The 24,837-nt window shown below is 38.9% G+C and overlaps 1 protein-coding gene and 1 long non-coding RNA gene across 4 annotated transcripts in view; both read right to left on the bottom strand.

Moving 5' to 3' along the window:
• Positions 1 to 2,432: 2,432 nt before the first annotated feature.
• Positions 2,433 to 3,103, bottom strand: LOC116260774 (uncharacterized). The gene is made up of 3 exons (XR_004174164.2): positions 2,808 to 3,103; positions 2,676 to 2,717; positions 2,433 to 2,587 (listed from the first exon to the last, which is right to left on the bottom strand). It is a non-coding gene; the product is annotated as an uncharacterized LOC116260774 (long non-coding RNA).
• A 2,170-nt stretch (positions 3,104 to 5,273) lies between these two features.
• The window catches only part of LOC116260771 (structural maintenance of chromosomes flexible hinge domain-containing protein GMI1-like), a 73,419-nt gene continuing 53,855 nt past the window's right edge, over positions 5,274 to 24,837 (bottom strand). For 2 of the 3 annotated variants that reach the window (XM_031639248.1, XM_031639247.1), the window contains 9 exons: positions 19,743 to 19,809; positions 16,011 to 16,096; positions 15,670 to 15,936; positions 15,413 to 15,562; positions 8,487 to 8,601; positions 7,984 to 8,191; positions 7,684 to 7,875; positions 6,276 to 6,590; positions 5,274 to 5,707 (listed from right to left, as the gene is read on the bottom strand). In XM_031639248.1, the coding sequence (XP_031495108.1) occupies positions 5,455 to 5,707; positions 6,276 to 6,590; positions 7,684 to 7,875; positions 7,984 to 8,191; positions 8,487 to 8,601; positions 15,413 to 15,562; positions 15,670 to 15,936; positions 16,011 to 16,096; positions 19,743 to 19,809 (1,653 nt within the window). In that variant the 3' untranslated portion in view covers positions 5,274 to 5,454. Of the gene's footprint in view, positions 5,708 to 6,275; positions 6,591 to 7,683; positions 7,876 to 7,983; positions 8,192 to 8,486; positions 8,602 to 15,412; positions 15,563 to 15,669; positions 15,937 to 16,010; positions 16,097 to 19,742; positions 19,810 to 24,837 lie in introns of those variants that run through there. The other variant, XM_031639250.2, reaches the window with a different exon arrangement.

Consider the following 24,837-nt stretch of genomic DNA (forward strand, 5'->3'; position numbering starts at 1 on the left):
AGACCCAAAAACTAGCTCCTTCCCTGTAGGTAGGATGGGATCTCTTGCTGAGATCAGGATGGTGGCTTTCAAGTCTGACCATCTGTAGCAAAAACAAATGTAGGGAGTTTAGCAGCATGTCTCTCATGAGAGAGGCTATTTGTCCTCAAAAGCCCTTGGCCTTTTTACCAGTGATCTTGTTTAAAGGGAGCTTTCCTAGAACTCCTTCCACTCTATATTTTGCTTCCCAAGCTTTCCTTGCCACACATGATCGGTTAAACAATGGGTGATCTCCCTCCCGAGCAGGTGTGAAATGGGTTCCAACAGTGAAGAAACTAATACACGTATCTTCCTGCAGTGTTCTATATCACAAGTTGCTTGGATCAAAGTGATGAAACCTTTTGCCAGGAAAAGAGTGTTGTAGCCTTCATTTATGGAGATGTGGAGAAAATAGTCAAGCGTATCAATTCAAGATAACACTATTAGAAGGGCTTTAGGTTGTAGCTTGGAGTCTATGAAAGAAGGGGAGTGTTGAAAAAGATGGTGAAAGTAGAACTCCATGAGAAATTGGTAAAAATGCTTTATCAAGGCCCAAGGGAAGTGGCAGTTCCACGCATGACAGGGAGCAAAAACTAGGTGGTTGCTACATGGAGGTGGTTGAGGGAGTGGGACTTAGCTTTCAAGGATGAGCTGTCGTGAGCAACTTCCGCAAACTGGCTTTGCCGTAAGAGGCTATCAATGTAAGTGGCTCCATGTTGGAGGAAACCATTGACGGAAGTTAGAACCAGAGACAGGAGTAATTAGCAAGCCGTCCTTATTTTTTAGGCATCTCGAATGGACTCACTGGAAACAACCGATAATGCTCTCAAAGGGAAAAGGGTGTTGCTAAAGAAGCTTGCTACGGTTTTCTCTAGGGTGCTTTCGATAGCCCTAGATTTAAGATCCAAGGGCCAGATCGACTAATAAATTAAGGGTTTTAACAAACTTTTGAAGTCCAAAACCATGGTTTTGGTATTCAGGTTTTAGATTTGCACAAGAAATCATGGCGGAAAGAAGCAATAGCTGGCGGGCATCAGCCATTGCCGAGAAAGAGAGAGAACCCCATATACACCCATTAAGGGTCTCGGAGTAAGGGAATTGAGGGTTTGTATAGAGCAGAACAAGTAATCCTCAACGAATGTCGAGAGTTTCAGACTTCAGAGAGAGGGAGAAACCCTCAAACGGTTTTGACAAGGTCTAATAAACCCTTAATGATCGTCAAGAGTTGCAGATAGAGACTGAAAACCCTCGATAGCCATTTAGAGAGAGAGAGAGAGAGAGAGAGAGAGAGAGAGAGAGATCATGAAAGCCACTGGAGGACCCTCTGTTTGTTTGCCGTCGTTGCCATTGATGTTGGCTACTATTTTCTTACATGATGCGGTCGCCGCCGCTCGCGATCACCTTCGCCTGACCACTCATACGTTTACATTTAAAAGGAACTACCCCTAAAATCTCCTACCAGAGGTGAACCACGAGCTTTTGCTGCCTGGCACCGGCCATGACCCCAACAGGTGGGGCCTCGCTGCTTCGCCTATCTCATCCTCCAGACCCCTCGGCGTCTACGGGAATTGAACAAATAGAGATTGCCCGTGTCTTCGAGATTTCTCCACATTACCAAGGACCGTTTGGTCGGGGGTGAAATTTAACTTGGTAAGTTTACCATGGTAAATTTTTTTAGAAAAATTTAGTCGATGAAATTTCACCTTCTTTCAATACGAGACCCTGTTTGATTGTCGGATAAAATTTAACGTGGTAAATTTAACCATGTTTGATGAACATAAAGAATTTAACATGATAAAAAATTTAACCTGAAAAATGTTAAATTTAAAAAGAAAATAATAGAAGAAAAAAGAAATGGCAGAAGCCCAGTTCAAACTGCAGACAAAAGAAATTAAACTTTTGACACAAAAACTAAAATATGTAAGCAACATATGTTAACATTCGCCTGTCCAGATAAGTCTGCATCTGTTGGTTGATGTGCAAGCAACAGGGTCTTACAGTTCATGTGCAGGTCATGGTTCAAGATTAAAAATGGTAATGTACGAGTGCTGAATGAGAGCTCCAGAGCTCCATCTTATGCGTAACTTAGATTGTGCAGTGAGTAGCTTTGGACTGTAGGTTGGAGAGGGGCAGTCTACATGCTTCCCTTTTAGCTCCTGCAAGCCAGTTGCAGAAGAACAGGATCGAGATGTACCGAGCATCTGTTACTGTGCATACCATGCTTCCAACATACATGAAGTGTCCCTCCCTCTCTCTCTCTCACACATTTCAAGTCATCATGATGCATATATCATCCATTTTAAACATATGCATGTTCAACATTATAAGCCAAAATGAACAAGCGTTTAATGAAGCAGGAGTCGAAGCTCTGATGATGGGAGGCCGCAAGAGTCAACAGGGAAAGATGTCAAGGATGATGTCCGAAATAAAAAAACAGTGAATTTAGTATTTCTACACTGATAAGCAGCAGGAGCTAAAAAAATCAAAAGACAGAAAATGAGCCACAACTTAGGGCATCAAACGCCCAAATCAGACGCCTATGCACCTCAACTACAGTGGCAGACTGTCCCTGTGGCATAGGGAAATGAGCGACAACTTAGGTTATTAGAGAAAGGGGAAAAGGGAAGGCATCAGAGAGAGAAAGGGAGAAAGCGTACCGGCGGTGGAGCGGAGACGTGACGGCGCAGAGGCGACGGTCTCTGTGGCAGAGGGGAAGAAGCGACAACTTAGGGCATCAGAGAAAGGGAGAAAGAGAGGGAATCAGAGAAGGAGAAAGGGAAAAAGCCTACCAGCGGTGGAGCGAAGAGGCAACGGCGATGATGCGACCTCCTTCCACTCTGGTGCGATGTGAGAAGGCTCGAGGGAGGAGGAGCTGCGGTGCGATGTGAGCTGCCGAAGCAGGTCGTGCGCTGAGGAGGAAGGTCGAGCGCCCGAAACAACGAGCGGGTGGAATTCCACCCGCTCCCTTTTGGGTTAAACGGGTGGAATTCCACCCCGTTTGACGGGATTTCAATTGGACGGGTGAAATTTCACCTGCCCATACAAATTTCTCCTCCCTCGATGGATTTCACCCGCCCATCAAACGGGCCCCAAGGGAATGCACGAAACAGCATTGTTTTAAGATCCAAGCATCTAAAATCAGCGTCAAATCTACAGGTACCGATGTGGTTGGGCGAATTTTCTCACGCTCAGGCAGCAGTTTTTCAATAAACTGGGTCTGCTGAATTTGATAAAGTTAGTACTTGATATAATACCTGCTGGGCATACATTGGCTGACTGCTATGGACGAAAATGCAATATTATTTGTGAATTTCCAAAAATACCCTTGGTTTATGCAAACAGTTTCTTAGAAACTGGAAGTTGGGAAGGGCAAGCAGAGGCAGATGTAAGTGTGAGATGCATGGGGCATGCGCCCCACTGAACTCATTATAAAACCTTGTTTTTAATGATTGGATCCGAATAGATTTAGGTTTAACCATATAGATCATCCCCACTACCCCAAGGCCAATTGAGAATTTCATATATTTAATGCTCCATAAACAAAAATCTCCGGCTCCGGCAGTGATGGCAACTCGTGTCCAAATTTCATGAAATATATACACCATTACGTTAGAAGGCTCTTCTTATTATGTCACACCATAACTCACCAAATAAATCTATCTGCATTGTGAATAGTCATCAACAATGGTAAAAAAATAATGTGCACCGGTGAGTTATGGTGTGCCATAAGAAGAGCTTTCTAACGTAATGGTGTATATATTTCATGAAATTTGGACACGAGTTGCCATCACTGCCGGAGCCGGAGATTTTTGTTTATGGAGCATTAAATATATGAAATTCTCAATTGGCCTTGGGGTAGTGACCCAAGTCTCGTGGGGATGATCTATATGGTTAAACCTAAATCTATTCAGATCCAATCATTAAAAACATATATGGTTAAACCTAAATCTATTCAGATCCAATCATTAAAAACAAGGTTTTAGAATGAGTTCAGTGGGGCGCATGCCCCATGCATCTGACACTTACATCTGCCTCTGCTTGCCCTTCCGAACTTTCAGTTTCTAAGAAACTGTTTGCATAAACCAAGGATATTTTTGGAAATTCACAAATAATATTGCATTTTCGTCCATAGCAGTCAGCCAATGTATGTCCAGTAGGTAATTATATCAAGTACTAACGTTATCAAATTCGGTTTTTGAATCGAGCAACCACATCAACTTAAATATCTTTCAATCCCTGAATCAGGCAGACAGCTCGAACGTTTGTGAAGCAAAAGAATCATATCAGTCACCCTTCATGCAAAAAAGCCAAAATTGCTACACTTCCTCAAAATGCCAATTTGCTATAGAAGCATGGCAGGTTTGACATCGTTGGTTTTTTCCCTCTTCTTGCAAGCGCTTATGTTGCAGACCTCACAAATGACTGCAAGTTTGATTAAAGGGAGCACTTGATGAAGCCAACTTATTTCCTGCTAAGTGAATTCATATTTACACCAATAATTTTTAACAGTGGGTTAAAATCTTCAATATTATTTAGCATGAAAAGCTATTCACTAAGACTTGCTGGGTCAGCAATCTTAAAGTCGATAATTTGAACATAGTCAACGTTTAACATTTAATACACATCAAACTATAAACTTTGTAGGTGAACGTTCACACTTATGAGCTTGAAAGACCCCCATTCCCTCTACCTCCGAGGTCTTCAGCTGTGTCGATCTCAGCAATGGCAACTGTGTACAATCTACCCTATCACACCACCTTAAGACACAGAACTATAGACCTATGAAAATCAAACTAAAAGACATTTCTTACATGCCCCTAGCCTGACCTGTTACCCAATGCCCTTTGAAGCTAGCTAGAGACTTTACTATTGAAACAAAAACCCAGTGGCTTCCCTTGTATTAAGAGAAGTAGGCATCTAGAATTAATATGTGAGAGAGAGAGAGAGAGAGAGAGAGAGAGAGCCCCAAATGTTCAAGTGGACCTTGAACATGTGTCTCAAGTTGGCACAGCCTGGTTCATTTTGATGCTTATAACAGATCTCAGCCACGATCTCCGCAACCAATTAAAGGTTCGGAAGCAACATATATTGCATGTTTTCCATCCTAAAAAAATAGAAGAGATACCAAATCATGGGGTTCTATGAAACCAAACCAAAAGTTGCTGCTTACGAGGATGAGCAAAGTTCCAACTTCCAAGAATTAAAGCACCCGAAGGATGAGAACAGATCCACTGGATTTGGCAAGAGACTGCTCATTAGTTATTTTCATTTATAGAAGCCAAAAATTGCATTATTTACAGCATGATGACCAGTTTGAGTGCAACCAAAAACCTCCGTAACATTCTAAAAGCCAATAAAACGACAGAACTGTTATTATATGAACAAAATATACATAAATACAAAAAAACTAGGCAGGCAGCTTCCTAATGCGATCATTTATTTGAATGGAAGGCCCAAAGGAAACGAATCAAGGAAGACACCGTTTCCCTCATAAAATGCCTGCAGCTTGTCCTTCTTCTTTCTGAATTTCTGCAGCAAAGTTTTGTGTACCTCATCTTCCTTGAGATATTCTTCATTGATCCACTTTAAGTGGGCTTCAGCCTCCATTATTCTTACCCCACATTCCACAAGTTGCATGTGGACAGCCTCAATCTCGGAAGGCACAACAGGAAAAAGTATGTCCGGCTCCCTAGAAAACCAAAGCTTTTAACTTAGAGCCAATTACTTTGGAAATATCAAATCCACCTAAAACAGAATAAGAGGCAAAACGGCATATAAAGAAAAAACGTGGTCATTAGCTTGGGGAAACTCAATGTTCCCCCTAAACATAGTTCACATGGACAAGTGAATGTGGACATTCTCCAAGGAAGTACGAGTCATGACACATCAAAGTCTCATTTTAGGGATAGGGCCAGTAAAATAGCTCAACGGACAAAAAGGGCCTTGTTTGGAATTGTCAACCAACTGCAAATCCCTCCAGTTAATAGTGCACAAACTTATTGCAAGCCAAACCAAGCCTAAGAGTGAGATCAATATCCGACAACAAGCAGTACCATTTTTCAAGAAAAGCTTCCTTTAGAGTTGAATATATAATGTACATGAACGATAAGACAGATAAGCACAGTCAACGTGTAGCAAACATGCAATGCACAAGTTTTCAGTACACAATACAAGGGCATATGCCAAAACTTTGGTTTTAGCTCATAAACATCAATGAGTTGGCACAACCGAATGCAACAGAAAAAAAAAATGCTTACCAATGCCCAAGAGGAAGGATGCCCTTCCTGCTCACAACGCCACCATCAAGGGAGATTGCATCAGCCTTTAGAATTGAAACAGCCTTTTCCATTTCAACTCTTGTTTTATAAACCTGAAGTTCACCAAAAAGTGTATAGAATAAAGTTTCACGAAGACCGAGACCAGAAGAAGTTACTGAAGACAAGTGATTGGTGTCAATGTTGATCATGTTAACTGCAAAACCCAAGAAACCGGATGGGATTTCACCAGTTGGCAGCTTTGGGTTTGGAAAACTCAGATTTCTTTTACTGCCCACAATGATGCCAGAATAGGGGCTGCAGCAAAACACAAAATGATCACAACAAATATTCATAAAAGTAACTAAGTTACGAATCAACATTGTTTCCAATTATTATTATTATTATTATTATTTTTTACATGACACTTTAATAAATGAAGCATCTAAACTCATGAGAAAGAAAATTGTAGCAAAAGTAGTTCTCCAACAGAAAGAGAAAGGATTCATTGGTTATAGAATACATGACTGAAAATCAATAACTCACAAAGCAGATCTGAGAACTAATTAAATCATTACAACCCGGCTTTCATAAGCCTACAAAAAAAGAAAGCACCAACAAGCTAGAAATTTTCTTGCTGAGGCCAGCCAATGGCTAGCTCAGCTTCAGTCTCTAATTGGCTGAGCAGAAATAGATAGAAAGAGAACAACGACCATGAGTATTTCACAAAATGTGATACTTCAAAACAGCACAGCATTTGTCACTATCGCTAGGAATAGTTGCATGTATGTGATTACATCCAGCTAGGCAGGTTCCAACTACCGTTTGAGAACAGCATGACTGAAGGGAAGGGCAAAACCAGAAATAATATGTATGTTGGGCAAGCATGTGATTGTAATTCCAGAAACACTAGGATGCACCTGCATTCTGCAAGTATAGGAAAAAGTCATACAGGATTTCAGCTAAAAGGTCCAGCAAGTTGCAAGATTCTCCAACCAGTTCTGTCAGAAAATGTCTTGTAAATACAATATATTTATGTACACACTATATCTATGCACACATGTATATATTTTATCTATACTCATATGTAAGTAGAGCATATGTGATTATATATATATATATATAGGTGAGCCATGTAATTTTTTTCAGATTTTTATGTTTGGTATTTCTTTATTTCTGTTTTTATCTTTAGTTTGGGTGGAGTCCGTTGGAACTAGTCCAACGGCTAGTTCCCTTCTAGCCTTTCTTTCACTTGTGTATTGCGATGCATTTTCTGTGGAATTATTGTTGTGACTGCTTTCAGTCACAATTTTCTCCTACTTCATACATAGGTCCACAAAGGGGTGAGTAGAAAAACATGTAAGCCCAACACAATGGAAAAGAAAATGCAATTAAGCTTTGCCTTCACTACCTTATATCTTCAAGACATATTACAAAGAAGCGCTTGTCTATTGTCCCACTGCAAGAAGCTGCCTCTCTATTAAGGGCAAGGGTCCAGTCCATGTTTTCTGTTAAATAATACCTCTCTAACGCTCTTCCAGCTGCATATGATTTGCAAACGATTGCCCTCAAGTACTTTTCTCCCAAATACTCCGACAACATCCTACAAATGGAAACAAGACTCAGAAGCAAAGCATTACATGTATAGCAAAGATGCTGCCCATGGTTTCAAAGGAACTTGGCAAATTGGCAATTAATAAAAAGAACTTACCGACTTAATCTCTTATCATCAACAGTTCCAAGAAGAGAAACAATACCAACAACATTATTCATAACATCATTCGGGGATTCTGAAGAATCCAAAAACTTATGCAGAATACAAGACGCAGCATCACTCTTCCCTTCAATTTGTTTAATGACATGTTCCTTAGTGTACTTGATGTAATCACTTAAATCATAACCATGACTTCCGCTTGAAGCTACAAATTTGCATCCACAAATTACAGATACACAACAATCAGCATTTAATAAAGTTTAGCATTCAAAAGACAGAATCTTCTAATATCATCAAACAAACAGTCTAGCTTGAGACAACCATCTAAAATCAAGGAGGTCTAATCTATTCAAATATTTCTTTGGCATTGAAATTGGAGGAACTTTTTCTTCCATGACACCCATTCTACAACTGAATGCTATACTTTTTTAAGAGTGAAAGAGAATGAGAAAAACAGATATGCATGAAGAAACAGAGACAGTAAAAATAATTATCAAGACCTTGTAAGACTTGCACTTCTTGTTCAAGTTCGCTTATCTGAACCTCAAGAAGTTTCAGCCTATCTTCATGAATTTTAACCTGTTTTCCTAATTCCTCAAGGTTTTGTTTTAATTTCTGCATACAATGCCAAGAAAATAGAACCAGTGTTAGAAAAACAAAGCAAAGCAAAACGGATATCCTCTTGGTAGGTATTAATTACTAATAACTTCAATCCAATATTCTTAGAAGTTCCGAGAATAAAACAAACTGTCCATCGCTGCAACACAAAATATATAACATAACCCCCACGTTGTAGCACATAATTATGCCATACCTGAAATCCTCAGAAAAGCAAGATACCATAGTAAGGAAGGAAATGTACTCATTTGTTCAAAACTCAAATGACTAAACAATAGATGGCTTCAATAAATTTTATCCACATGTACATTATAGATGCTTCCATTTTTTCATTTTACCCACATAACTTTGCCCATTGGCAATGGCATGACATAGCAATGTCTTCTTCCCAGCTTCGAATAGTGAGAAGCCACATGACGAAGGCCTAGATGATCACCTTTTTCAGTCATGAAGTATCACAAAGTTAGATCCTTCGATAGAGCTCAGGCAATACGGGCTTCGAACTCTCCTGATCCCTTATCATCTTTTACATTCCTTCCTCTCTCTCTCATTAGCAAATAATTACAGGTTAAATACATCCATAGCATTCAAAATATACTTTCCACTTTTCCAGTTATGTTGCATTAGAAGCACAATTAGATACTTGTTGTATCACCCACACATGCACAAACATAGAGAACGGGAGAGAGAGCTAAATTATTTAATAAAGCATTTCAAATTAATTATGTTAAAGAATACGAGTGTTGCAGACTAATGCTTGGGACAAACCAACAAATTCGTATGGTCGTACCGATCATTTGCTTAGCTAGATATGCATTGTGCAACATGCTTGTGGGTGCAATCGAAGCTAAGGAAGCTAAATTCAAGTAAAAAGTTTTGCATTCAAAACATGCATAACTGTGACACAAAGATGAGGCAGCTTGGGTTTAAAGTATAGTAATAAAAAATGCGAAAAAATTTGATAAAATAAATTTCCATTTAAAACTTAAAAAAACACGTTTTTTTAATAAAATGTTAAAAACAACAAAAGCATTTTTTTATTTTTTTTCACTTTTTTCATTTTTCATTTTTTTAATGTCAAACAGATTTTTTTCCATTTTCTATTTTTTATTTGTTGCAAATCTACTTATCTTTTGATGTTTGTGTTATTATTTTCTCGCTTATTTTATTTAACCCCCATTTTTAGTTTTTTTAAATTTTTAAAAATTTACCATATTTTCCTTTTTTTCAAGCTCACCGTATTATACCCGAGAAAAACCTTGCTGTTTAAAACTCTGAAATGTTTGGAGAGCATAGTTAAAGGCAACAGACCCATAGCCACACATGGACCAAGAACAAGCTTCTCACACTAGTGTGAGGTTTGTACAATGTGTTGTGTGTTAGTTAAGGCCATTATCACAAAAAAACTCATCCTATTGGAAAAAAACACATATAATACGCCAAAACAGTCAGGTGTATAAAACATGGAAAAAACGCATCTTTTAAAAAAGAATGCCAGAAGAAAAAAACGTGAAAAAAATGCGTATTATACACGTTTTTTCACATTTTTTCCGTAATTCTTATGATTTTTTTTATTTTTTTATAATTTTCAGGATTTATTAAATGTTTTAAATTTTTTAAAAATTTGCCGAGATTTTCCCAAGATATACAACTTTGCCGTATTATACCCGAGAAATTCGTTGCCGTATAAAACTTGTACACATTTTTTGTAACAATCACTTAAGGCTAATTCCCTAGTGGATGCATATGTAGAAATTGCATCATGACTTGTGGCATGGGGTCGATCCAGATAAGCCTTCAATGTCAAATAAGTTGATGAGCTGGATTGTAAGGCAAAAACAACAACTAGCTTTGGCTAAGGATTTTCCTAGATCACTTAATCAATGCAGAAACTTTCAAATAAAAGAGAGATTTTGAAGAAGACAAGTCAACTTTGCGCACTTAAATTCTGACATTAGAAAGGTCATATGATGGTCATTGAATGTGGGGGGAGCACTCTTCTACCTTCACATACTAACCTCCAGCCATCGTCACATATACTATTTACGAGTATTATATGGAGAGGACTTTCTCAGTTATAATACAACAAAGTTGTATATCTCAGAAAAAATCTCGAGAAAATCTTGGCTAATTTTAAAAAATTTTAAAAAATTTTGAAAATTATATAAAAATAAAATAAATGAAAAATTAATAAAAAGCACGTATTATACCCATTTTTTCACGTTTTTTATATTCTAGCATTTAAAAAAGTGTCTTAATGCCATTTTATTCAGCTGACTTTTGGCGCATTTATCATGTTTTTTTTCGATTAATACGCGATATTTGTGACAATACCTTCAACCATGTTAGGAAGAGTGGAAGTTGGCTAAACCTTGGAGCAGCCTTTGAAATCAAATCAGCTAAAAGGTCTCACTAGCTAGGTTGGTTTTGAGAACTGCAATGGATTTGGAAGCCCAATTGAGTATGCATACTAGTCAGACAAACCTAAAGATCAATGACAACTTTCCAGGAGAAAAGTGACCTAGAAAAAGTGAACAAAAAGACAAACCTTGAACCTTGGAATCAGGCAAGTTGTTCATTATCTTGGACTTATCTTGATCTTTCCCTCAACTAGGGGAGACACTTGATGAGCACTTGGAACAAAGTGGCTATGACATTGCTGACATTTGGGAAATGGTTACATTAGTGCAAAAAATGGTAATTGGATGTTATGAGAAATGACAATCAGCAAAGCAAATTGCAGTTAAGTTGCTTAGTGAAGATAGCTAGACCATGAGATACTCGACATGGAAAAAGACCGTGCTTGAGGCATGACTTGAAGGTAAAGCCTGAGCCTGAATTAGCATGTCTTGAGAGATGAGCAGATTGGACAAAACACATAGGTCGATCTTGTTATTCAGGGATCTTTAACTGCATTTTAGATATGACTAAGGGTGTTCCTTTGTGTTTGTATCTACTTCCCCTAGTATATAGTGTCTGTCAGTATATGCCTTGTTACCTTGTAAGGGAGCACCAGCCCATCAGTCAGTGTCATTGTCTATATGTATCAGTTCCCTTGCTTTGGGTGTTTGGCAAGCATAGTCTTCTATGAATCTTCGTACACCCTTGTAAGTAAAAGTCGAGTTTAAGTTTCCTTGCTTACACCATCCAAGACGTACTGTTTTCTTAAACTAATGACATAGTGCATTGGGTATTTTCGATCTTCCACTTTATGTTCTTTTGAGTTATTTGCACATGCACATGCACTTGCACTCCAAGCATGCTGCAAAGGTGGACCGTTGTGCCGCATGGACCGCAGGAAGGTTGGCCCGTGACAAAGGAGAAGTTAGTTTCCCAAAGAAGACTAAGGCAAAGCCTTAAAGTGAATTCTCCGAATATGCAGTTAGAAAAAGGCATAATGGATACGTTAGCCCAGGTTTTTTATTTAAAGCTAAGAGCCTAAGAATCCGTTTGAGCTTATGTAAAAGAAAAATAAACTGTAGATAATGATGGGCCATCAAAGGCTGTAATGGACCACTGGTACCGAAGACAACAATGAGACAATGAGGATGCCAGCAATTTCCGACTCCTCCCATCTGTCAACCTGACTTTTCTATGCACAGCCAGCACTCCAGGGCTTAGGCTGTGCAGACGGATGCCAAGGCTAGCAGGAGAATATTACAAGCCAATATTGGCTTGGCTGACCGAATGGTATGGATATTGGTTCCACCAAGCTATCCATCACATCATGTGAAACATTTTGGGGATCAATTGAATCTGAGTCAGGCAGAAAAATTTGCACTTTGAATGTGCGTCGCTATGATACAGGGATGAGGCAGACATGAGCTCAAATGTAGTAGATCCATAGCTAAGTACAGACTGTCATCAACCTCCATGTAAAAAAAACTCGGTTAATGCATGTGGGTGCATATAGATCTATGTCACATAGGTGCGGGTGCAGGTGAAAATGTAAGTAACAAAATATGTGTGTGTGTGTATGAGAAAGTAAATGAAAAAAATACTTCTATAATAAGCTTTTTATTGTAATAAAAGAGAATTTGGAAAGTAAGATGGCAAGTCATTCAAAGGAAACATTTGTTGGAATGCTAACAAATGGGAAGTTTGAAACAAAAAAAAAGGAAGTTTACAAGAACCTTAATCCTGCATTGTATTCCCCTCCCACTGCTAAGTACGTGCTCTTTCCCAACTCCTCTTTTGTCTTCTTGTACCCCTCTCCCCTTCCTACTCTATGTTCCCCTCCTTTGCCCCCTTCCTCTCCTTTTTTTATCTCTCTTTTGGTGAGTTCCGCACCCTTTGTCAAGGCACCCAGGCAGGGCCTAACGCCTAGGCAGGCCTAGGCAAAAGAGGCGACCAATTTTTTTTTTTTTAGTTATGTTAATATGTCAAGTTATTTTGACTAACTATTTACTAATATTTGAAATGTGAAGAGTAGTAATATAACAAGCATAATGTGTTGACTTCATTGCATATGCAAAATCAATAGAGGAAGTTTAACATTACTCATCAAATGTAATCTAATACAAGAAAAAAAAAATCTAATCTCTAGAAGAAGGAATGTAAATCTGCAAGAAGGCTTTAATCCATCTGTATAAAGAAAGACATAATATAATAAAAAAAGACTAACAGTACATAATAGTATACATATAAGTACATAACCATACTAACGTGTACATAACAATATATACTCAATCAAGTACACAACAATATATACTCAATTAAGTGCACAATATATATAGTCAATAAACTTTAATTGAAAGGGAAGGTGACTTTTCACTTTCCCATGGACTAGGCGAGTTGGTGCCTAGGTGAGCCTAAGCGCCAGCCTAGCCACCAACACATATCCCGTCACACAAGTGGTGGACTTAGGCGATGGGTGTGGACTCATGCTTAGTCCATGCCTAAGCGAGATCTAGGCGAGGCCTACCAACATAGGCCGCACTCTAGCAGCACCCACATCACATCAACATGGGATCCCTGTCCAAACTACTGCCTCCAAGTCTTACAGATGTGGATTTGAGTTAATTCCCCTTGTCGAAACATGAGGCACGATTGCAACATGCATCATGACACAAGGTCAAGCTAAGTAAAAGTTTGCCATCAAATAAGACAATGATCAGCCACCTTAGTTATGAGATAAAGCTGCAACTATTGTCACATAGGGCCGGTACGGGTACCGGTTCAGGTACGGAGCATTTTTAAAAAACTCAGTTACAGGGGTACGGCCAATTATATATATATATATATATATATATATATATATAAAGTTGATTTCTTTTCTCTATTTTGATTTTTCCTTGATTTTTTTTCTCTATCTTGATTTTTACTTGTTTAGTAGTTTATGGCTTCTAAGAAATTTAGTCTCTACAATAAAAGTTTTACTGAAGTTATTTAGAAGCCAAGATACAGAAATTTTTCATTAAATCCCCTCATTAATAGTCTTTACGTAGTAGGTTCAGTACTTGGGCTGTCTCTATCACTCTCTCCTTCATTAGACCTCTTTTTAGTTAATCTTCATTATTATAGCATATTACATATACAGATAACATTCATTATTACAGCAGCAAATATACAGCTAACCTTCATTATTACAGCATTAAATAGTATGCATAGCCACGGTATATACAGTAATAGTAAAAAGTACTCTACATTTCAAAAAAGGACTTGGTCAACTTTGACAGTCATAAAATGGACAGGTGCAGTCCTGGGTATGTGGACCGTATCTGGCATGATTTTGACCATATCCAGACAGACCCAGCAGCGTACTTCTACCCATAACCGTACTGTACCGGGTCGGTACAAGTGCTGCTCCATCTGAGCAGTTCCCATGTGATATAGGCTGTGACCGACTTTGCTTGGGACTTCTTCCCAAGGCAGTTTCTCTTAAGTCATCTTGTTAGTATAAGAACTACTGAAAGAATGGCATGCATGGTGAAATTCAAGGCCATTAATCATCTGATGGGTGATGTAATCAAGGCCTGAATGATGCTTGGTTGGGTGTTGGGGAGCACTTCTTTTCTAGCCCATCAAAACAAAATTCCCACTATGCTAGAGTTCTGATTGGTTGAAAAGGCTTGGAGCAAACCCTCACACCAATCAACACACAAAATTTGACCAGTGGTAGAGAATAGTTTTGAGTCTTTTGACTATACCTTCTTTGAAAAATCCAAAGCATAAGAATAACATTTACAAAGTACTTGAAAAAACTATTATTATTTTCAAAAATAATGGGAATTTTCATAACAACATAATAGATTTGACTCATAACAATGTTTTCCCATGTGCAGACATAGGTGTACATGTAATATATCTATACCATTTGTTGTTTGTTTGTCATAGGCATGTGCACATATGCTGAACATATGCACACTGTTCTGGTCTCACAAGAGAATATGGCATATTCTAGTATACTCAAATACGGTAGCACATAGATATTTCTCACATTTTTCTTCTTCATGTCAAAAATCCAAGGGGTAGAATTTTATGCACAGAAATTTACTGAGAAAATAAATAAAAAGGGATCTGGTTCCCGCCTAATACTAACACCAAACCACATATATAGTTACATATCGTCCCCTACACAACAGAATGCTTCTCATCTGGTCAAGTTGTCTCAAAAATTTGGACAAAAGGAGTTTGAAAAGAGACCTACAAAACCAAATATGCAGAATATGACATACATTAACAGCACATAAACATATGCAGATGATATTGTATAGCTTGAAAAACTTATATCTAAATTTACCATTTCTCAAGGAGGACCACGATCAAGTTCCTAGAATATATGCCAAATGACACTGGGAAAACTAACCTTCTCATCATTTTCAATGTACAGGAGGAAAGTAGATATATCTTTAGAATTCTGAAAGGGCACAATCTTGTGATCATACTGACACTGGTGCATCTCTACGAGTTCTGAGACACTCACTGTTTCCAGTTTGGGTGCCATAAGGATGTTAACCTATACAGATAGACAAGTAGTTGCATCACAAACAAAATTACAGAAGGCAATCACCTAATGGCCTTTGCCGACCTCCAGGAAATTACGTAAAAGCTAAAAAAAATCACCTCAATGGTTTTGCTGAGCTCTGGATGCCTAGAATGAAAAGCTCGAAAACTGAAGTTCCCAGGCTGTGTAGGCAGTTGAATAGCAGGCACTTTACACTTTCCATGGTCAAAACTGTAATGAATTATGTCACAGGAATTTGACAATCCTGAAGTTATGGTGAGAGTATGAAGTTGCCCATGTATTTCTTCATCGATAGAACCAACAGTATCAACTACCCCAAAGACAACATTCTCCAGCTGGGATCCAAGCTTACAATGTGCAGGTATCTGAACAAAGCAACATAAAGCAGAAAAGAACATGCTACATCCAAGTTCAACACACAAAGAAAAAAATAGCATACCACAGAAACAAGCTTTAATTCCCTCTCCAGAATTGAGATCTTTCTGTTGAACAGCAATGTTTCCCCAGAAAATACTGAGAGATGCACTGCCATAAATAGAGAAAACTTGGAAAATTGTCTCCAGAGTCCGCACAGGAAGAAACCAACTATAGCAACCAAGTATGCATCGACTTTATATTCAATAAAAAATTCTAATAAAACATAAACTGAAAAAAGTCACACTCTCACAACCAAGTATGAACCATTTTAGATTCAATAGAAAATTCTAATAAAACATAAACTGAAAAAATATCACACTCTCACAACCAAGTTTTTGCAGGCTTAAGCTACTAAAACGCACAGATTTGTAATGTAATTTTTATGATAGTAAATAATTTGTTATAATATTTTTTTTTTGTTTTCTGAATTAGTGGTCTGTCTCTCTCTCTCCCCCCCACCCCCCCCCAATATATATATATATATATATATATATATATATATATAGATATATATATATATATATATATATATATATACATGTGTGTGTAACTATAGATCAACTATCACTCAGTTGAAATCATGTTTGAAAGGTACCAAAAACCATTTTTTTCTCATCCAAACAAAAACCAGGTTTTCAAAAGTAAAGACCTGGTTTTTGTCATACTACCTGAACACTAAAACCAGGTTTTCAGAAAATTAAAAAAATGATTTCCCGACACCAGGTTTTGACAATAAACATTGTTCCAGTGGGTTTATCCAAACGCCACCTCAGTGTTTGAAAGTGGAAAAGCACACACTCAGGGAGAAATCCAGTTCAACCAGCAGCAACGGATATCTAAAGAAGAGTCGATAAATCACTTATATAAGAAATCTGTCCAACGGTTGGCAAGCAGAAAGGAAAGCAGGTTGTCATCTTCAAAAGCATCGAAGAGGATCAGTTCCAACAGCGTGCAGCAACACATGCATAAACTTGATGAGCCAACAAACAGAGACCAATCTATGATTCATGTAATATATCCAGATATATTGTGCCAATTTGCAAAGCACAATGAAAAAAGAAAACACAAACATTTGGAGTTTACTGAGGCATAATAATAAAGTGAATTTTATTGAATAATCAGAATGAGAACAATAAGATAGGAGAAAAATAAAATGTTTACGAGATCATCAAAAATCAAGAAACTGCCCTCAATATATAGAAGGAAGACAAAGAACTATCTGTCGGGCTAGCCGTTGGAGCTAGATAACTGTTAGATCTCTGCTAAGATGTAGGTAAAAAATACAAAAATTATAGAAAATGATAAAATAAAAACTGTCACAAAATAATCCCATACACATTAACCTATTGTATTCACAAGTACATACACATATATATACACTTAATGATATGCATTTGCATAAATTGAAGAGCCTAATCACTGTATAGTATACAGTGTATGCTATCAAAGTCGCTAGGTGCAGCCCATGTGCAGGCTGCGCCTGCCGCCTAGAGCCTAGGCGCACTTAGGCAACTGTTTGACAGTTTCTGACCATAACTGTTAATAACTTAATATATATATACTATATTAATAATTTGATTACTAAGTTATAGATATGACTGCCAATAAACTTAATATCATATAATATAATATATCAGACTGTCATATATAACTTAATATAAAAATGTGGAAAACAACTATTATACATATTAAGTCATTAACTATTAAGATGTAATATGACTAATATCTCAGCTGGTAGAGCAGAGGACTGAAAATCCTCGTGTCACCAGTGCCAATCTGGTTCCTGGCATGATATAGTCATATAACAACAATCCATAACAGTCAATAATATAATATCTATATTATACTTGTATATTGAAGACAAAAGGTAAAGTTTATAGCATTGAAGATTCAAGAAACTGCAAATCAATACAATAAGTTCAAAACTTCAAATGTTCACTACTGATTCATTGAAATAATACAAATTTGATTACAGATAACTTCATAAAATAACAAAAAAAAAGCATAGTGATATGAAGAAGACAATGCAAGTCCATCAGCATCTGAATCATCATCTAAAGAATCTCAGCACAGCAGACAGCTGAATGTGAACGGGCCTTTTATTTGCTACTGAATCCATGCTGAAATAGCCATTTGCACATTTAAGAAAAATAGTCTATTCGGCTTCGACAACTTAAAACTATGCACCAGTCTCTAACATTCTTTAAGAACTTCAGAACCGTCTACTCGACTTCCAAGGCCTAGGCATAACTAAGCATGGGCCTAAGCGCCCCACCACCTGCATCGGCTAAATTCTTGAACTTAGGCGATGCAGGTTGAGTAACACCTAGGTGCACACATAGGTGATTGCCTCGACAATGTATGTAAGAACAAATATAATATTTTTACATGTATTCTAACAGTTTATAAAATCCAGTGTTAGTTTTGTTTTGTTTTGTAGTCAATAACTCAATATAACCTTTTCATGTATATTTCTCTTTTAATGTTTCCCTTCCCTTTTAGCATTAAAAGGCTTTGGAACAGAATTTATGCTTTTTACAAGTTAGGTTCCATTGTGGTACTTCCTTTGGACACAAATACATGTTGCAGTACACATTTTACATCATCAGTAGTCTCTGTTCTCTGGCATTCAGCACTATCTCGCAGCAAGGAAGTGGCTGCAGCCTCCATTTCTCTCGCAGCAAGATCACCTGGGCTTATGTATAGGCCCAGACTCCTAGTAGCACCAACCAGCCTAGCCTTAGGCATGTGTGTGACTGTGTTTAAAATATATATAGAAGGTGAAGACAGAAAGACAAGATGTATTGCTACCATTTTTGTTGTCTAAGGGTAGCCCCATCATTTTGCCTACCAATCCAACAGGTATAGAAGGATGAAGAATGCCCAAGCTTAGAAAAATTATTTGAAACGTGCAATATGCAAAAAGGATTCAACAAGATTTTCAAGATTAGCGATCATAACTTTATCACCGTGATTCTGATCTAGATATTAGATTTTCATTTTCCATTAAATCAATAGCGTGCTTTGGGCTTCGAAACAATGCAGAGTGTCTAGTCAAAATTTCACAATGTAATTTACTTGTGAAAGGGAACATTTAGTAAACTTTCCAAAGACATTCTCCAGAAAGGCACTGGCATCAACAGCACAAGTTATAACATGCAGAACAAGTATGAGCTTCAGAGGGATCATGAAGTGGAGCCACAGGTTTTAGAAATTAGAACCATCAACCATGATGAAACATGTGGACCGACAAGTGAAGATAGCAAACATCGAATGAACTTAGTGTTTTTTTTTTTAAATAATTAGAGTGCATATGTGGACCACACCAAATAAGGAAAACTTCAGCAACCTACAACAGCTTCTTTCAAAAAGATCTTAGTAAATGGCCCTACCCATTGTACCAAGGGTCTGAATCAACATAAAGAACTTATGTTAGCAATAAATAGATAAGTCAACCAACCTTCACCTTAATTTCAAAAGTAACATAACAACCAAGGACCAGAAAAGGTCTGAACAACCAATGCCCTACAAGGCAAAGAAGACACAATTGCACATTCTCTCATGCAAAAAAAAAACAAAAACTTGCTGGACATAGGCAAAAAAGAATGCAAGATTCAAAGAAATAAATTACACCATAGTTTGAGGAAGAAAGAAACCGGCAATAAAATATGCAAATAATTAATTTCCTCTCTAGTACATCGGAAACCAAAACTTTAAAGGGTGAAAAAGAGGAAATTTCAGAAGAAAGTTATACCCCAAGTGCCATAGCCCCCAGTCACTTTTACAAGACCACTAAGATTGACATATCCATGCTCGTCAACCTGAATTAGAAGATAAAGATCTCACGGTTATGATATTACAATATGTACATCAGTTACTGAAAAAGCAAAACATTCTGAAGTGGAAAATACATGCTAGGAACCAGTTCTTCATGAAAATGATTAAAAAATAAACTGGATTAAGAATGACTTTTCTTCCACAACTCATGGTCCTATCTAATATCACAAAAAATGTAATAGCATATTATAATGCAAACCAATTAGGTCCAAAAAAAAAAGACCAGAAGACAAATTCTGAAAATTTACAAATTTTGTCAGGAACATCTTTATACCAAAAAATGAGGAAAAATCATACTACTTTAAAAATTATATTAACTACAAATAGAGCCAGAAAATCACATTAAAATGGCCATCAATTTCATGAAATGTCAAATGGACAACAAGAAAATATTATCCTACAAACAAAATGCACTTTTTCATTCAAAATAGTTCAAACTAACAACTTAAATTACTCTCACTACCAAACGGAAATACAACAAATAAGCTTCAGTGCATATACCTTATTCCTTGAACTCTTGAAGAACTTAAAGCTATAAAAGTTTTTTTCTTTTTTTTGTTGGAGGTAGAATGGGGTCTATACAAAATATAGAGAAGCCCAAATTTTGGTTTAGACTTTTAAAGGTATCAAAATATTTCCTATATTGCACTTTATATTCAGCCTTAAGAAATTTATGTAACCTTAAACGGTTAAACCACAGCCACGAACATTGAAAACACTTTAGAAAGGTCATGTTTTTATTAAAAATAGTGTTAAGATGTGTTTATATTCAGTTTTAGGTTTAAGAGGGTACTTTTGTAATAACATTTGCTTTAGATGGGTCTCTTGTATCTTCTCACTCTCCTCTAGTCTATATAAAGAGGAGTTAGGGCAGATTTCGAGGTTAATCAAAATATAATTCTTTCTAATATTATCATGGTATCAGAGCTCCAACCGTCTCCTCCTCGGCGCGTCGTCGCCGATTGAGCGGCGCCACCCGCCGCCTGACCGCCAGCCGTCGCTGTCATCTTCGCCGCCGCCCGCCGTCGCTGTCATCCCTGTCTTCTCCGCTCGCCGCCGCCGCCCGCCGTCGCTGTCATCCTCGCCGCCGCCGCCCGTCGCTGCTGCTCCTCCGCGCCCGTCGCCGTCTCCGCTGCTCCTCTGTTGCTCCGCCGCTGCTCTGCACACTGCTGCTCCTCCGCTGCACGGTGCTCCGCCGCTGCTCTGCACACTGATTTTCTTCTCAGCGTCTTCGCTGTCGTCTCTGCTATCTCTCTTCGTTCAGCTCTGTTGCTGCTTCTTCCAGCCGATCAGACTTATGGATTGCTGCGGGCGTTACCTGCATATTGCTTCATGATAAGCATGTTGTCTTTCGATATGTGATTGTATTCTCTTTGCCTGCACTTCCTATTCCGTGGCTCGGTTTCCTCCTTTGTATTGAAAGATGTCTGAAATTAGCAGTGGCGCTAATACCTCTTCCTTTGTATCGTCGGGAGAGATGAAGAGTTCCCCATTTTCCAGCATTATCACCAAAATGGATGGGGGTAATTACGAGATGTGGGCAATGCAAGTAAAAAGAACCTTGATCGCTCATGAGAAGGAACATCTCATATTGGAGCCCGAGCCCGTACAGAAGGTAGGAAAATATACTACTTGGTTTAAAGATAATTCGTTGGTTATGGTGTGGATTGTTGGTACTCTTACTCAAGACATTGCAAATGAAGTCTTGCATAAGGAAAGTGCAAAGGATATGTGGGATTCCCTTGCAGCCACCTATTCACAAGCAAGGAATGAAACAAGAATTATGCAGCTTCATCATGATATTCATCAGATGCGCCAAGATGGTCGACCTCTTCATACTTATTATTCTAGTCTCAAGTCCATGTTTGAGAGACTAAATAGCTACTTTCCTGCATGTAAGTGTGACCAACAAAAGGCATATAGGGATATGCTTATGGTAGGGGTATTTCTCTCTGGATTAGACTCTGTTTATGAATCAACAAAGAATCAGATGCTCACTAGTCCCTCGATTCCTCCTATTGATGAGGGTTATAGTAGGCTAAGCAGAATTCCAATCCCTGCATCGACTGTTCTTGATACCACTTCTGCTATGCTTGCTACTCGTGGCAGAGGTGGGTCCCTCTTTGCCAGAGGACGAGGATACCGTGGCCGTGGCAATACCCCTTCGCGCCCAGTATGTCAGTTTTGTCATCGCATTGGTCACACTGTGGATAAGTGTTGGCAGAAACATGGTCGTCCAGCTGTTGCAAATCAGACTGTATTTACTGATTCTCCAGAGCAGCCTAAGACTCAGCATACTGCTTCCTCCAGTGAGTTACGTGCAGATGATATTATTTCTCAATTGAGAAACTTGATTGGAGATAGAACTCAACAAGCTCCTGATCCGACCACCTCTACTATCACTACTGCTGCCAGTGCGTCTTCATCTGGTATGTATTCTGACTATACTCCTGCTACTGACACTACAGATTGGCTCATTGATTCGGGTGCATCGACACATCTCTGTGGAGACAAGGCACAGTTTACTTCATATGTCCCTGCTCCACCTGGTCGCTCGGTTATTCTAGCAGATGGCAAATATTCTCCAGTTGTTGGACATGGAGAGGTCCACCTTACTTCATCATTGCCGTTGCAACATGTTCTTCATGCACCAGAATTCCCACATAGCCTACTGTCTATCAGTCAGATTACCATAGATTTAAACTGTCGTGCTATATTTGACTCCTCTTCTCTTGTGTTTCAGGATATACTGACGGGCAGGGTGATTGGCAGTGGCCGTGAACAGGGAGGTCTTTACAGGCTAGTGCATCCCTTTCCCTTTGCTGGGTCTACCTCTTCAGGGTCATCCTCATCCTCGGCTTATACTTGGCATTTACGTTTTGGACATCTACCGTTTCAGAAACTGCTGCATGTTCTTCCTCAGCTGTCTCCTAAGTCTTCTTTTCAATGTGAGTCTTGTCAGTTGGGCAAACACCATCGGTCATCCTTTCCTCCGCGGCCCAGTAGGAGTAGCCATTCCGTGTTTGAGTTACTTCATTTTGATGTTTGGGGCCCGAGTCGTACACCTGATCTTCAAGGTCATAGATATTATCTTGTTGCTGTCGATGACCACAGTCGTGTTAGTTGGGTTTTTCTTATGAAGAATAAATCTGAAGTGGGTCATGTAATCAAAAATTTTATCAATGAAATTCTGACTCAGTTTGATACTTGTGTCAAAATTGTGCGCTCTGACAATGCTCTTGAGTTTTGTGCTTCCTCTTTAGAACAATTTTTCAGGGATAAGAGTATCATCCACCAAACCTCTTGTGCCTATACCTCCCAACAAAATGGGGTTGCTGAAAGGAAACACCGTCATATTCTTGATGTTGCCAGAACCATTATCATACATAGCCATGTTCCCCATTCTTACTGGGGAGATGCTGTTCTCACCGCATGCTATCTTATTAATCGTATGCCGTCATCTGTGTTGGGAGACCTTATTCCTATCTCTGTCCTCTTTCCTGACAGAGACTTGTTTTCTGTTCCACCTCGTGTTTTTGGATGTGTTGCCTTTGTTCAGTTGCTTGGTCCTGGGCGAGATAAGTTGTCTCCTCGGGCCATCAAAACGATCTTTGTTGGTTATTCCCGCACTCAAAAGGGATATCGATGTTATGATCCTTCTACTCGTCGGTATTATGTGAGTGCTGACGTTACATTCTTTGAGTCAACCTCTTTCTTCTCCCCAAATGGAACTCAATTAACGGCGCCTGAATTGAATGATGAAGTCCATTTTCCTCTACCTCTCATGAGTTGTCCAAAACCAGTTGACTCACGCTTTGGGGCTGTCTTCCAACGTCGTACTAAACCTGTTGCGCCTGCTCACTGTGCCCCTGTGCCTTCACCCAGCACGCCCACGGTATTTCCTGACACAACTGACAATTTTTTATGTAATGATGGCATAGGAGAATGTCACGAGCATGTTCCTGCTCCTAATGAACTTGATATGCCCATTGCTCAAAGGAAAGGCAAACGCAGTTGCACTTTGCATCCTATCTCTGGTCATTTATCCATGGATAGACTCACTCCTATGTACCGACAGTTTGTCAAGGGGCTGTCGGCTATTGCTCTTCCACAGAATCCCATGGATGCTCTCTCTGATCCAAAATGGGCCGCAGCTATGCAAGAAGAGATGGATGCTCTTCAGTCTAGAGGCACCTGGACACTTGTTACTCCTTCAGTTGATGCAGCCATTGTTGGTTGCAGATGGGTCTTTACTATAAAATACAGAGCGGATGGCAGCATTGACAGATATAAGGCTCGACTGGTTGCTAAAGGCTATACCCAAACTTATGGGGTTGATTATTATGATACCTTTTCTCCTGTGGCACGACATGCTTCTTTACGGATTCTCCTTGCTGTGGCTGTCAGCAAGAATTGGTCCCTATCACAGCTTGATGTCAAAAATGCATTTCTCTATGGTGACTTACATGAAGAAGTGTATATGCAGCAACCACCAGGGTTTGTTGCTGGGGGGGGAGTGTCAGAAAGTGTGCAGATTGCGAAAGGTGATTTATGGTCTGAAACAGAGTCCTCGCGCTTGGTTTCAAAAATTGTCAGAGAATATTGAGAATGAGGGCTTCAGACGTTCTTCGGCCGATCATTCCCTCTTTGTCAAGAAGACTTCTACAGGTACGGTGATAGTTCTTGTCTATGTTGATGATATCATTGTTACAGGGGATGATGATCAGGGGATTTCCAACATCAAGGATGTCCTTGGACAACACTTTGTCACCAAGGACCTTGGTGAACTACGTTATTTCCTCGGTATTGAGTTTGCCAGAAATCGAAAGGGCCTTATCATGTGCCAGAGGAAATACGTTACTGATGTTTTGCAAGAGGCAGGGATGCTGGGATGTCGACCTGCATCCACGCCTATGGATATCAATACCCGCTTGTATGATGATGATACTGAAGATGTTGATGCGAGACAGTATAGAGGGATTGTTGGGAAGCTCCTATACATCACTGTTACT

Source organism: Nymphaea colorata, chromosome 9 (assembly GCF_008831285.2).
Source record: "Nymphaea colorata isolate Beijing-Zhang1983 chromosome 9, ASM883128v2, whole genome shotgun sequence".
Lineage (NCBI taxonomy): Eukaryota > Viridiplantae > Streptophyta > Magnoliopsida > Nymphaeales > Nymphaeaceae > Nymphaea > Nymphaea colorata.